The sequence below is a fragment of the Embiotoca jacksoni genome, unplaced genomic scaffold, assembly GCF_022577435.1.
Source record: "Embiotoca jacksoni isolate LCO1_2020_lvr unplaced genomic scaffold, fEmbJac1.0.p SCAF_22, whole genome shotgun sequence".
Taxonomy (NCBI): domain Eukaryota; kingdom Metazoa; phylum Chordata; class Actinopteri; family Embiotocidae; genus Embiotoca; species Embiotoca jacksoni.
In genome coordinates this window covers 5,750,347-5,763,934 of record NW_027185363.1, presented here as the reverse complement: position 1 = coordinate 5,763,934, position 13,588 = coordinate 5,750,347, and the positions used below count along the sequence as shown (strand labels likewise).

Here is a 13,588-nt window from a genome sequence, read left to right as displayed (position 1 = left end):
TTGATTCATCCCTCACATTTTAGGCTCAGTAAATGGATTGAATATAGCCTGTTGCAGGGCTGCAGGGCTGCAGGGACAGCGGAGCACTTTCTCTAAAAGATTCCTCCAGCTCCGCTGTCACAAGGACAGATACAGGAGATCATTCCTGCCCACTGCAATAAGACTGTACAATAACTCACCTCTGGCAAAATCCATCACAGTACAATAACACTGTTGACTGTGTTTCTTGGTTTGTTTGTATATAATATATATATATATATATATGTTGACTGTGTTTCTTGGTTTGTTTGTATATAATATATATAGATATATAATGTACTGTATATACTGTGCATTTTATATTTTATATTTATATTTTTTTACTGCTATTACTGCTATTTTATTGCTTTTCTATTATTATATTATATTCTATTCGATTATTTTATTCTATTATTTCTATTATTATCTTATTGCTTCTGTATGCTGCTGTAGCGAAAAAAATTTCCTCTCGGGGATTAATATAGTAAATACCTACCTACCTACCTACCTACCTATTGGGTTTATAAATCTAACTAAAGTGTTGAGTAATTCACATCTCTGTCAAAATTTCCTATGTTTATAAACATGTATTATTGAGAGAAGATACTTCTAATTTCTCCTATCATGCATGGTCAGGACTAAAAATTAATATGTAACAAAGAAGTAAATTGTTATTCACTTGGTGTTTTTGAAGGAAGTGAATGAATGAAGCAAAATAACACCCAGTAAGAGCTGACTGGCCGCAGACTGCACAGTCTGTTAATAAGACACATGTTACCGCATTCCTTCCATGTATATCTTTAACTAGAAAACCTCTCTATGACCAAATAATTTCACTTGCATCAATCCAAGTAACGAGAAACAGTTCAGATCAGCTTCCCTCAACACAACTACTGGTTTGATAGAAGTGAAGTGAAGTTGCAGAAATGTCTGTCCTGCAGGAGATCAGCCTGAATGTGAAGAACATGAAGCAGTTAGAGTATGCAGTCCTGGCAAGACGAGCAAACCAGATTGAGGAAGAGCTCAGACGGGTAAGGAAAAAAATTAATTCTCTCAAAGGTGATGGATATATTGATGGCTGGACTTGTTTTGTAACGTGTTGTGATATCCGGAGATTTTACTTTCAATTTTCCTGTGCACAGGGAGTGAGAAAGCCCTACAAAGAGGTGATAGATGTCACCTGGGGTGACTCACATAGGGCAGGTGTGAAGCCTCTGTCATTTGTCAGACAGGTAATTTGTGACTTTCAAAGACTGTCAAACTCCTGGATTTCCTTTTGCCTACAAATCTCATTCTTCTTCTGTTTCGCAGGTTCTTGCAGCCTGTCTTTACCCTCAGCTTATGAAAAGCGACAAACTGCCACTGGATGTCAGACAGAGGGCTCAAACGCTGCTTGGGAGTTGTGTTGGAGGGAGTGTGGGTAAGGGTTGTGGATGTGGTATTATGTGGTAATTACCATGTGGTATTATGGTAAAAATGAAATTTCCCCTCGGGGATTAATAAAGTGTATAAAATCAAATCAAATCAAAACAATCAGTTCACTTAAATAAAAATAAAAACAAAACAACATATTTTATTACTTCCCAATAGCCAGTGTTGCAGACCAACAAATGAATCAGGGGGATGTTTGACAAAAGCAGAATTAGGAAATCTAGGATAAAAGAGTAAAGCGAGGTTTGATCTAGTCTTGTCAGTGCATCCTAGTTGATTACGTTTTACAGTTGTCTAGCCTGGTCAAGCCAGGCATGTCGAGGGCACACCCCTGAATTAATTAACGCGTCATGTGCACACGGGTAAACGCCTACACACATACACGTGTGCTCCTAAGCATAATCGGTTTACATTTTGACAGGTTGAAAATAGCTGCCATTTAATTTTCTGTCAGTTGACCATTGAATTGTTGTAGTTCTACTTTTAAGAAATGATAGAGGTACCCAAGACATGCTTTAAACATGCCAACATGCAGTATATTTGACTGCATGTTTTGTGAGAGTTTAACAGCATCTTTGTTATTCCTTCAGGTTCGTATACTGCTACAGCAGGTATATCAGAAATAGTCCACAGAATCTCTGAATTCATAACGAGACGAGATGGTGGGGTTCCATCTAGCCCTGAAAACATTTACATCAGCCCTGGCTCACAGTGGGCACTCACGGTAACGTCAGTGTTACTGTCTTACTGCATATTATGTGCTGCCGGGTCTCCTTTTCTGGTGAATTATAATCTTCAAGTTAATCCAATTCACTTTTTTTTTGTACTGTGCTTAGACCATTCTGAATGTCTTGGTGAACAGTGAGACTTCACCCAGATCAGGTGTGTTGACTCCAGTGCCATGCTACTGTACCATCACGTTGTCCATAATGGGCCTGGGAGCCGCTGTCATCCCCTACTACCTCAGTGAGGAGCAGGGCTGGGCGCTGCAGGTGGAGGAGCTACAGCGAGCGCTGGAATCTGCAAAAGGAGACAGTAACCCTGTAGCTCTGTATGTCATGAACCCTGGAAACCCAGCAGGTAGAAAAGTCCAATCAGCATGGGGACACACATATATATATATATTGAGAATGCCTATCATACAACTATTTACATGCTACCTTGCCTGCAGGTCTTGTTCAAAGCAGAAAATCAATGCAAGAAGTGATCCGGTTTGTTTCAGAGAAGAGGCTCTTCCTTCTGGCTGATGAGGTGGATATCTTACTGTGTATTATTATCTATTCCAGCATATGGTGGGGAAAAAAATCTGAAAGCATGTGTAAATCAATTTATGGCTGTACGTGTTCCTCTTCAGGTCTATCAGGACTGTGTTTACGGGGAAAACAGTGAGTTTGTCTCCTACAAAAGGGTTCTGGCTGATATGGGGCCTCCTCTTTCAGATACAGTGGAGCTGGCATCCTTCCACTCAGCATCCAAAGGCTTCATGGGAGAGTAAGTTTTCTGCCTCCCATTCTACTTTTGGAAACTCTGGCAACCACAGGCAGGCCAGCGTTCTTAGAGCAAAGTGCTCTGTCAGGATGATATGGTTCTATAAGATCTCTGAGATTAGCTGCAGCCTGGTCAACAGTAGGCTTTTTAAGCAAAGGCTTAATTACAGCCACTTTAAAAGCCTGTGGTACATAACCGGTTGAAAGAGGTAGGTTGATCTGATCTAATATGGAAGTACTAATTAGAGGGAAGACTTCCTTGAGGAGTTTAGAAAGAAACGGGTAGATGATCCAGATGAGGAAATAATTGCGGTTAGCTTAGATAGCTCAACACGAGAGAAATGTTCAAGGTACAAATCCGGTCCCACGGTCGCTTCCAGGGCTGCTGTGCTTAGCAATATATCAGTGACAGTGGCAGGAAGGGTATGTCTAATTCTTTCCCTAATGGTAACAATTTTATTAGTGAAGAAGTTGATGACATCATTACTGAAGAGAGCTGAAGACTCCATTAGCCTGGCTACAGTGCTGAAAAGAAACCTGGGGTTGTTCTCGTTTTCCTCCATTAGTGATGAATAATACGCAGTTCTGGCCTTACGAAGAGTCTTTTTTTAGATGATAGATTATCCTTCCAGAGGCCAGGTGAAATTCTTCTAAATTAGTGGAACGCCACTTCCTTTACAGCTTTCGCATTGCCTGCTTAACAGAGCGTAGTTGTTAACTGTAACATGACAAGTGACAGCCGGCCATCTGTTGCAAGTGAAAGCTACCAATCGGACGGTACCGTTATGATTCTACATGCAAGTCTCTTCCACCAGGTGTGGTCTGCGTGGCGGATATGTTGAGCTCGTAAATCTGGACCCTGCCGTGATGAAATACATCTACAATCTGTTCTCCAAAGATAGCTGTGCGCCTGTGTTGGGTCAGATTGCCCTCGATCTGATGGTGAACCCTCCGCAGCCTGGAGACCCGTCCTATCACCTCCATAATCAGGTGAGACCTGAGAAATGCAGTTCTGTCATGCCATAGAGCAGATAACGTTGCGTGGTTCCCGGGAGCGTTTAATAAAGAATTTTAGATTTAATTTGTTCTAGAACATGCAATGAAAACGGTTCCGTGTTCTGCAGGAGACCCAGCACATCAGGAGCATGCTAGTTCAAAATGTAAAGAGAACCCACGAGGTTGTCAACAGCTTGCCGGGTTTCAGCAGCCAACCAGTGGAAGGAGGAGCGTTTGCGTTCCCCCGAGTGTATCTCCCACCTAAAGCCATTCAGAAAGCCAAGGTTACAGTACTGTCACACAGAACGAAGTACACACTGCAGAACCACAGCAACATGACTTCATTAATGCAACTCATTTAAAAAAAAAAAAAAAAAAAAAGGTCACGTGTCTGTGGTATGAGCCATAAAATGTTATCATCTTTGGATATAGGAAGTAGGACTGCAACCGGATATGTTCTACTGTATGAGACTGCTCGAGGAAGCTGGAGTGTTCGCAAGTCCTGGTTGTGAGTACGGACAAAAGGAAGGAACCTACCACATCAGGTACAATACAACATCAGTCAAACATTAGGCTCAGCACAGAGTCAATACAAGGTTTTCACTAAATAAAGAGCAAGTTTTTCAATATGGTAGGTTTTATAGCCTGTTTTATAAGTAAAAGATGAATTTCAAAAAGGACTTTGAATGCAACTTTACACTCGGTCTGTAACCACGTCTTTTGCAGATTTCTGATTATGACCTCGCGGGACATCAGTGAAGAATTACTGAGGCGCCTGAGCAGCTTTCATGCAAAATTCATGAAAGACTTTTCTTAAGAACAAAAACACAAAAGGGTAAAAGTTATTTTCTGATCTCACTTTAATTTTCCTCATGGTGGCATGAATGTTTGTTACAATAAATATTACATTATGTTCTGCATTCTGTCCATGTCATTGACCTCTGGCCAGTCATCCTTTCTCTTTACTCATTAGAGTAACATCCAACAAATACTGCTTTTCAGAAAGCAATTAACGATATATAATACAATGAAAAGTCCACAATCCAAATGGATTTCCTCACATTACAATGGAGCCCATTATTCTCCTAAAAAAACATAACAGCATCACAGTCCACTGTGGATTTCTGCTCCAGAAAGAGTTAAGAATTAAATCAGAGCATCAACAACCGTTCTGAAACGACAAATCCTTGTCCTCTTTGGTTCCTCTGTGCCAGCCAGCAGATCCAACGTACACGTCCGGAAAACACTCGCCATTATTAATCCACCTCACTGTCGCCGTTCGGATTCTCAGCAAAGCGGTGTGGCTCGGTGTTGTTGAGCAGCTCCACGAGTAAAGAGACGAGGTTTCCGTCTTGAAAAAAGTTAGTGTTTGCGTTCCCGGGATTGTTGAGGTTTCGGTATAGCATGGTCTGAATGGAAGTGCGAAGCTCCCACAGCAGGTCCCACGTCTCTACCGACAGCTCACAGCGCACCAGAGAGCGTCCAGGAAAGGACACTTCCACTCTGTCTCCCTTCACTGGGACAGAAGAACAAAGAGAAGAGGAATATTTAAGTCTGGTAATGCAAGAGGGGAATTATATTTTCTGATGGTTAGGAGATGTTAAAAATTTTTTTATTTTTAATGCACAGGACAAACAGGTACATAAACCAAATGTTGTGCTCTTAGGGCAAATAAGTCTGAGCATTCCATAAAGTAAACACAAAAGCATTAGCCAGCACTGTTTTACACTTAAATGGTAGAAAGTAAGGCTTTTTTTTTTTTTTTTTTGCCTGGTTTGGGAAAAAACTGAAATAAAATCAGCTTTGTATAAAAGATAAAGAAGGGGATGTCAACTTTCTGTGCCAGAGCCAAAAAAAACCCAAACAGACTTCCAGAGAAATATGTAGTGTGCAGACACACATTTCAATTTTGAAATATTCCTCGGATGAAGCTTCAAGCCTACATTAGCTATTGTTAGCATAACATACTGAAACCTCTGAACTAAATGTAGTGCAGTATGGAGGCGCGTAGGTTTGACAAGGCAGAAAAATGTGTCAAATCAAAAACACAACATCTCCGTGAATAAATGCTTTTAAAATGTTTTTTTTTTTTTTTTTTTTAAACTGTCCAGGAATCTGACACACTGCTCAGACTGATCATTGAAGTAAAAAAAACAAAAACACCAACACCATTTTGGTCTGATTACCAGGCATGAAGGTGTCCTCCAATCCTGCACACACTCCCAAACATCGGCAAACACTGCGGCTGCCCGACAGCCTGTGCTATTAAACTGTTCTGCATGGACAGCAGTAAACGTCCTACCCGTCTCCGTGATGTCGCAGTCTGTAAGCAGCAGCAGGGCGAGTGGATGGGCTGCAGAGGAGTCTCTGATGAAAACGTTCCCGTTGGACTTGACTGCGCTGAAGAAGGTCAACCAACGACTGGGGAGCTTCTCTTTTCCTCTACAACAGAAAGGCAGACATAAAGTCTACGTAGACGTTGTGCAAGTCAAGATGTGCTGTAGTTGAATTTTGGGGAATTTTCTCAAACCTGTTCACTGAGGAGCGGTGAAGCAGAACTGGTCCGCTGACTGTGCGCAAAGACATATTATTAGGACGAAAGCGTCCTCCTTTGGTCACGACACCTTTCTTCACCTGAAAACAAAGTCAGTGAATTTATGTTAAGTTGGAACGTAACTCCAATTCATGCTTTCCACATCAGCTCGGGTCAACGCGAGGAATTTAATGATCTGTCCAGTTTCTTGAGGGTCCATGTGGACCGCACGCACTTCAAGTGCATCGACTGCACATGCGCCAGGTAATCAATACAGATGTTTATTTCTAGGTGCGAGTGTGTGAAGATATTTTCCACTTCACACCTTTGTAGTTCATCTTTAAAAGAGTCAAAAGGACACACCGACGGTGTTAAGCCCCCAGTGAAAGCCCTCTCCTTGAATATGCCACCTTCACTTTCATGACTAGGCCCCCACCCACGCCCACTATTGTGAAGTGATAATGTGCATCACATGCAGTCATGAGCTCTATGAAGCTGGATTTTGGCGGTGCTTTGATTTGTGAATGCTTTCCATCGATGGTGCTCAAACCATCGATGGGAAGTTCGCCCACTGCACTTTGGATGGGGGGAGCCAACGGAATCTGGCTCGCTTCTACGTAGCAGATCGACACGACCTTAAAATTGTAGTATGGAACCATGAATTGGCCTTCATCTCAGCACGCAGTATTTGTGGTAACCATAATTTAAAAACAGCTTCAAGCTGAGAGGTGGTAGTAGGTTTTTGGAAAGTTTTATAGAACAAGAGAAATTTTTTTACAATATGAGAATTTACAGGAGAGGAATAACATGACTTCATAAACAGAGAGTAAAGACATATATAAGAACCACAGTATATACCAATTCAGATAACTGCCAGTTCTCTCAGCTGTACAAGGTAATTCTGGGCGGTAACCATGTACCTGGATGAGGTTGGGATACAGTCCAGCCAGGAGCACAGCTTTAAGCAGCTCATCCTGGTTGCTGTGCTCGTTGTAGAAAGAAGTGTGACGCTGGCACTCACTGGCTCGAGAAACCAGCCCTGCTTCATGCAGGTTCTCACTGAACTGTGAGATGAGACCTGCAACAGGATGAATAAAGAACAGGAATCATTTTGTGACTGTTGCAATTTCACAAAAAGGTGTTTTTACTTCTAAAAAGTTTTTTTTGGTAATGTCTAAATGTAGGATAAAACCAACCGTTGATGAAGCGAAGGCCGGCTCTGGACAGAGCGTGTTTGTCCAGGAATTCATCTCTTTCATCTCTGTCGCCCTCCTGCTGAAGTTGCCTCCAGCCCAGAACAGCTCGACTGAACACCAAATAATCACTGTGGCTCGAGCCACCAAGAGTCTCTTTAGCCTGACAGAACACAGACGATTGAATGTATTACATTTAAGTCGAATGTACTTTTAAAAAAAAAAAAAAAAAAAAACTTACCTGATATCTGACAAAACAGCTTACCTTGTTGACTCGTGCTCTGTTCTGCAGGCTGTTGTAGAACGGGTCTCTGGTGAGACAGGCAGCTACAGACAACATGGGCAGAACACATCTGAACATGCTACCCAAGACCAGCACTTTGCCGAGCCGTGGGTCACATGACATACAGGCAACACGCTCTCCTAAAGGAGTCAGGGCTTCCGTCTTGTCCAAAACTCCTGTAAAAAGGAAGAAAGCGACATCAATTCAAGGCAAACATTATGTTTTAACTTTAGCCCCAAAATGCAGAACATGGGTCATTGTTGGTGAGTAACTCGCCTATATCCTGTAGATTTTGAACAGCCTCTCTCACAGCTTCCTGTTCTGGACTGTCCAACACTTGGGATAAGAAATCTACAGCCTCCACAAATAAGAAAAAAAAAAGAAAAAAAGACACAGGACATAATTTAATATGACAGAAAGATTACAAATAGGTTAGATAAAGCAGAAAAAAAACACTGTTTTATTGTAGTACCTTGCAGTTGGGACTGTGGATTTTGGCCTGTAACACTAAACTCTCGAGCGGTGTACGTAGGATCTCGGGGATGGGGAAGGGAGTCATGGATTCCAGCTGTTTTCTTGGGAACAGGTGATAAGACTGTCCGGGTTGACATCGTCCTGCTCTCCCTTTTCGTTGAGTGACGTTGGAGTGGGATATCCAAACTGTATCCAGACAGGAGACCTGGCAAACCAAATAAATGTATGATTAGCTGGATTATTACTACATTTAGCCGAATCAGAAGTTAGATGTTAAAAACTAACCTTAGTCCGTGGGTCATAATTCTGTTCTTTGTGAGTTCCTGCATCCACCACATGAACAATGTCATCTATTGTAATGGAGGTCTCGGCAATGTTGGTGGCAAGCACAATCTTCCTCTGGCCCGGTCGGGGGTGCTGGAATACTGCCTGCTGGTCAGCCACTGATAAACTAGAGTGCACTAAAAGAAAGTGGAAGAAATTAAATAAAGTTTGACAAGAGGTCAGAAATTCTTCTCAACTGGTTTTAGCCGATCTGTCCGTTCTTTTCTTACATGGCAGGATCATCTGTGAGCCCGAGGAAAAGTGTCGTTTTCCCTCGAGCTTCTCTTGAACCGCCTTGATGTCCTGCCAGCCGGGGAGAAAACACAGAACTGCACCTGGAGAATGAGGAGAAAGCAATTTTGTCAAATACGATTGGAAGACAAAATTTCAAACATGACAAGAAAGGGCATGATTTGAAGTCATGGTAAGTTAAAGCATTACCTGGCTCTCCATGTCTGTCAATGTGCTCGATAACGTCAGCTACTAAATCTGGATTTGGTGAGGCTTCGTTGAATCCTCCCTTAAAGAAAACAGGATGCAAACTCATAAGACTCGAGGACAATAAAAAAAAAAAAAAAAAAATAGAAATCTACTGAATGTGGGATTAAATCTGAGAACAAAACAGAAATCCGACAGGTTTTGAGTTTCACCTGCTTGTCCGTCTCCCCTCTCTCTTGGACCAGCGATGGACGTCCCATCTCTTTCAGAACGTCCTCCAGGTATCTGTCTCGTACTGGGTGCATGAGGCCCGGCACTTTTACAACGGGGCAGTCTCCAAAGTACTTCGCGAGCCTCTGGTTGTCCCCAGTAGCGCTCATAAGCACCACTCGCAGGTCGGGGTTCTCCTTTAAGCTGGAGCGCAGTAAGGCAAGCAGCAGGTCTGTGTTTATGTCTCGCTCATGGACCTCGTCCACCACCACATGACTGATTCCCTTCAGGCCTGGGTTCGACTGCAGCTTCCTCAGCAGGATGCCCACTGTGAGGAAGAGCATGGCTCCTCCGCTCTGCTCTGGGGGTCGGCTCTCGAGTCTCACCTTTGTACGGAGAAGATTGATTGTACCAAAAGTGCACATTATCTTAATGTATTTCTCTATTAATGTACATAACTATAATAACATTACAAGATGGGGTATCAGCTGTATCCTCAAACATATTTCAGGGTGCTACCAGCCAGAGGCAAAAAGTGTTGTAATTAAACATAGCATTGCAATTAAAAAAAAAAAAAAAAAAGGACTTAAAAGGGGAATTACAAACTATTTTTAATATGTAATCTGTACGGTCAATGCATTCAAAAGAAAAATTTTGAATAATAAAAAAAAAAGTACGATTACTTTTATTAAAATATGTCAATCGAAGAAAACCAAACTACTCAAAAGTATAAGAGGTATCCTTGATTTTGTTTCAGATACTTCTCTTCTTGCCATGTCTACTTCTATGCCACTGGAATAAGAGCTGCTCGCCTTAATAGCAAAAACAATAAAATGAGGGCTGCAATCAACAGTTAATTTCATCACTTAATCTGCCAATACTTTTCTTAATTTTGTATTTCACCCTTTAGTCTATAAAATGTCTGAATATTTTCAAAAATGCACGTCAAAATGTTCTAAAGCCAAAGTGACGTCTTCAAGTTAAAAAGCCTGAACTAATTGACAAAAATCAAACGAATTGTTTCAAGTCCAACAGATTTAACACGGTAAATATCACGATATTACGTAAACCTGTACGTACCTGATAGCCCACAGAGTGTTTAAGAGCTGGTCCCATCTCATGAGCGACGCGATGGGCCACCGACACGGCGCTGATCCGACGGGGCTGGGTCACCAGGATGTTGCACTGGGCGCCCGCGCCGCCTCTCGCGTGCTCCTCCAGCAGGAAGCGGGGGATCCGTGTCGTTTTGCCGCATCCCGTTTCACCGGCGATCACCACCGCTCTGGAGGACTTCACAGCCGAGACCACACGCTGACGGTGGGCATCGACTGGGAGCGCCACCGCCAGTCTGGGGTTTGCCGTTTCCCAATCCTCCTGCAGGTGGATGTTGAGCTGCAGCGTTTCCGATTCAGACAGCGGCCTGTACTTCCTGCCCGTGATGGCGTCGGTTACGGAGTCGTCCTCTTCCTCCTGGTTTAAGGTCTGCTGTCCTCTTTCGTCGCCGTCCTCCTCCCACAGTTTCTGGACTTCTGCTGCCACTGGGTACTGTTGGAAAAATGAGTTGTTACTTTTAACACAAGTTTCACGTGATTTTTTTTTTTTGGGGGGGGGATACCTGTCACTGCTGATACATTTGAGCGGTAACAAAGTAACGAAGAATATGTGGGAAAAAAACGAATCATTTTTGTTACAACATTTTTATTTTACCGAATTTTTACTTTTGGATTTTGTAACATAAGCACAAATCCTCAATTAAGTAACACCAGCAAAGGTTTAGCATTTGTTTTTTTTAAATTGTTTGTCTAAGCAAAAAAAAGGATTTGTCCCTGCCTCGTTTGCATTGTGGCTCCGAAAAGTTTCCTTTGTTTTCTGTCTTATTTGCAAGTGATTCTTTCCGCATCTAATTGATGACTCCCTGTGTCCTTATCTTGTGACCTACAACCAACTCTATTACCATACGAAAGCAGATACAAAGGGAATGGGGGTGACTGTCAATTGTTTAAACTTAACTTTAAACTTAATTTTAACTGTATAAAAGCCCTGCTGTAGAGAACTGCTGGAGCCCTGCTGGGGAGAGCCCTGCTAGAGGACTGCTGGGGAGGGGGGGGAAGCACTGCTGGACACCTCTCTTTGAGGGTGCATGTAGTTGCTCCTTCTTGCAAGAATAAAATGTCCAATGTGTTTGATTTTGAACCAAGCCTCCCGAGTAAATTTTCCAACACAAACGAACTGTCGCAGCCCCAGTCTGCTGTGGCATTTAGAATCCCTTGATAAAAGGCTAAGGGGTCGGTCCCAAACCACGAAAAGCTCCAACGTACAAAAACTTAAAAACAGCTCCCGTCCCACAGATTGTAGCCATAGAGTGAACAATCATTAAAAAAAAAAAAGAAAAGAAAGAAAAATAAGCTCTAAATACCATTTTTTAATCTTTCTTCCATCAGCGGAGAACTGACCTGTACGAGATACTCTCTCATGCTTTGCTGCAGGTATTCAGGGATTTCCAGCGGGAGTGGACGTCTCTCCCTCTCTCCCGCCTCCTTCACCTTCTCTCGATGGTACTTGGCGTGAGTCAGAGGGTTGTTGTCTTTATCCAGCAGCTCCAGCTCCTGAAACCAGGCGGCACGATACACATCTTAACGCATGTCCTAACATGCAGCTCAAGAAGCTCTCGCAACTTTTCCAAAGCGACCCTCACCCTCAGCTTCACGCAGGCGAGTGCTGCAGCTTTCCTCTCCGCCGTCAATCGGCTGGTCGCCACGGCCATGAACGTCATCTCCTCGGGCCAGAGCAGCTTCAGCTCACACTTCTTCTGCTTCCCTCCTGTCGTTCTGAACTTTATTAGCTCCTGTGGCGGAGCAATACGGGGTCATTTAAAATATGGGGTGAGTCAAAGGTGATTTCGATATCATAATAGAAAAGGGAGAGCGGCACCAACCCGGATTCTGTTGGGCGATGTGGCCACCTGGATGACCTTCGTCAGAAGAGATTTAGGTTGTGGAAAGAGGGAGAGCGCCTCAGAGACGTTGGAGACGTCCTCTTTAAGAGGCGACAGGTCAACTGCTCGAGCTCTGGACACGTGGACGTCGTCCGTCAGGCAGTCGCCCTGATCGTCATAAAGAAGTGAAAGTGGCACCCCTCTCCCCCGGCCAGCTCTCCTCTGAGGGAGCTGGTTGTTTGGACCAATCACGCCCATTTCCTGTGCACAAGGAGCGAAGGAATGGCCGGGTAAACGAGGGGGAAAATATTATTGCAGATTGAGCGAGACAAAAACGCCAAACCGTGCACCCTTTTCTCAGCAGCTTACTCTGAGCTTGAGACAAGCGGCAGCGGCAGCAAATCGCTCCGCATCGATCTTCTTGGAGGCAAAACCCTCCTCTTCAATCTTGCAGGGCCACAGCAGCGTGACAGTGGCTTGCTGCAACAAAAAAAAACAAAGTCACAATGGTAATTCAACAAACGACGGTGGCTCTTGGGGAGACGCGTTGGGTGCAGAAAGGCTTTCTGGTCTGACCTTAACGCCCGCATGCTCCGTGCAGCTGTAGTGGATGAGCCGGGACAGGTCGTTGACCCCCAGTGACCGAGAGATCGTGTTGTTCAGGAGGCTTTTAGGATCTGGAAACTCATTCAGGAGGTTTGAGCTACCGTTGCCTAAACAGTACAAACAAAAAGGGTCAAACACAAATCCAGGTCAACCACGGTTTAATGCCACTCCGGCCTTACGTAAATACTAAAGGAACCCCCCCCCCCCAAAATAAAAGCAGGACTGATGGGGCGTTTTGCACGATGGATGCCCTTGAGGTTTAGCGCCGCGGTGAACCGCCAGCTGTTTTCACCCACCTCGTTTACTCTGCGAGTCCAATGTTCCGTGTTCCTGAAAGCTCCCAGGTTTGGTCCCATACCACCGCGTTTGTCTGCTCCAGCTGGACGCTGTTTTGCCGGTTTGGACGCATTTTCCAACGTTGCACAGCGCTCTCAGTCGCGTGAGTAAAACACCGGGCTGCGCCATCTTTAAACTAATATCTTCTTCTGCCGCTTTTCGCTTACGTAAGCATCCGGGTTCACAGCGGCCCCTCGTGGCGGGGAGTAAAAAAAAAAAAATAAAAAAAATAAAAAAAAAAAAAAAAAATTTGGTTGCATTGTCAAACGACGAAAATGAAACCCTTTAAAAGCACGTAGATGAAGGCGCAGATGAAGAAATAAA

At 43.6% G+C, this 13,588-nt stretch overlaps 2 protein-coding genes across 2 annotated transcripts; one reads left to right on the top strand and one right to left on the bottom strand.

Annotated features, from left to right (window-relative positions):
* The first annotated feature begins 633 nt into the window (after window positions 1–633).
* LOC138203008 (alanine aminotransferase 2-like) lies at window positions 634–4,781 on the top strand. Its single transcript, XM_069157471.1, has 11 exons — window positions 634–1,049; window positions 1,161–1,250; window positions 1,330–1,438; window positions 2,040–2,173; window positions 2,286–2,529; window positions 2,621–2,700; window positions 2,804–2,940; window positions 3,752–3,926; window positions 4,061–4,216; window positions 4,365–4,477; window positions 4,659–4,781. Exons 1-11 carry the CDS (start codon window positions 945–947, stop codon window positions 4,747–4,749), a joined length of 1,434 nt encoding a protein of 477 aa, XP_069013572.1. The 5' UTR covers window positions 634–944; the 3' UTR covers window positions 4,750–4,781.
* Window positions 4,782–4,871: 90 nt separating this feature from the next.
* On the bottom strand, window positions 4,872–13,393 carry dhx30 (DEAH (Asp-Glu-Ala-His) box helicase 30). The gene is made up of 19 exons (XM_069157470.1): window positions 13,225–13,393; window positions 12,899–13,035; window positions 12,692–12,802; window positions 12,323–12,583; window positions 12,083–12,232; window positions 11,841–11,993; window positions 10,468–10,932; window positions 9,390–9,773; window positions 9,181–9,259; window positions 8,970–9,074; window positions 8,701–8,876; window positions 8,414–8,620; window positions 8,218–8,299; window positions 7,924–8,117; window positions 7,662–7,821; window positions 7,386–7,543; window positions 6,463–6,566; window positions 6,235–6,374; window positions 4,872–5,448 (listed from the first exon to the last, which is right to left on the bottom strand). Exons 1-19 carry the CDS (start codon window positions 13,391–13,393, stop codon window positions 5,189–5,191), a joined length of 3,495 nt encoding a protein of 1,164 aa, XP_069013571.1. The 3' UTR covers window positions 4,872–5,188.
* Window positions 13,394–13,588: the final 195 nt, after the last annotated feature.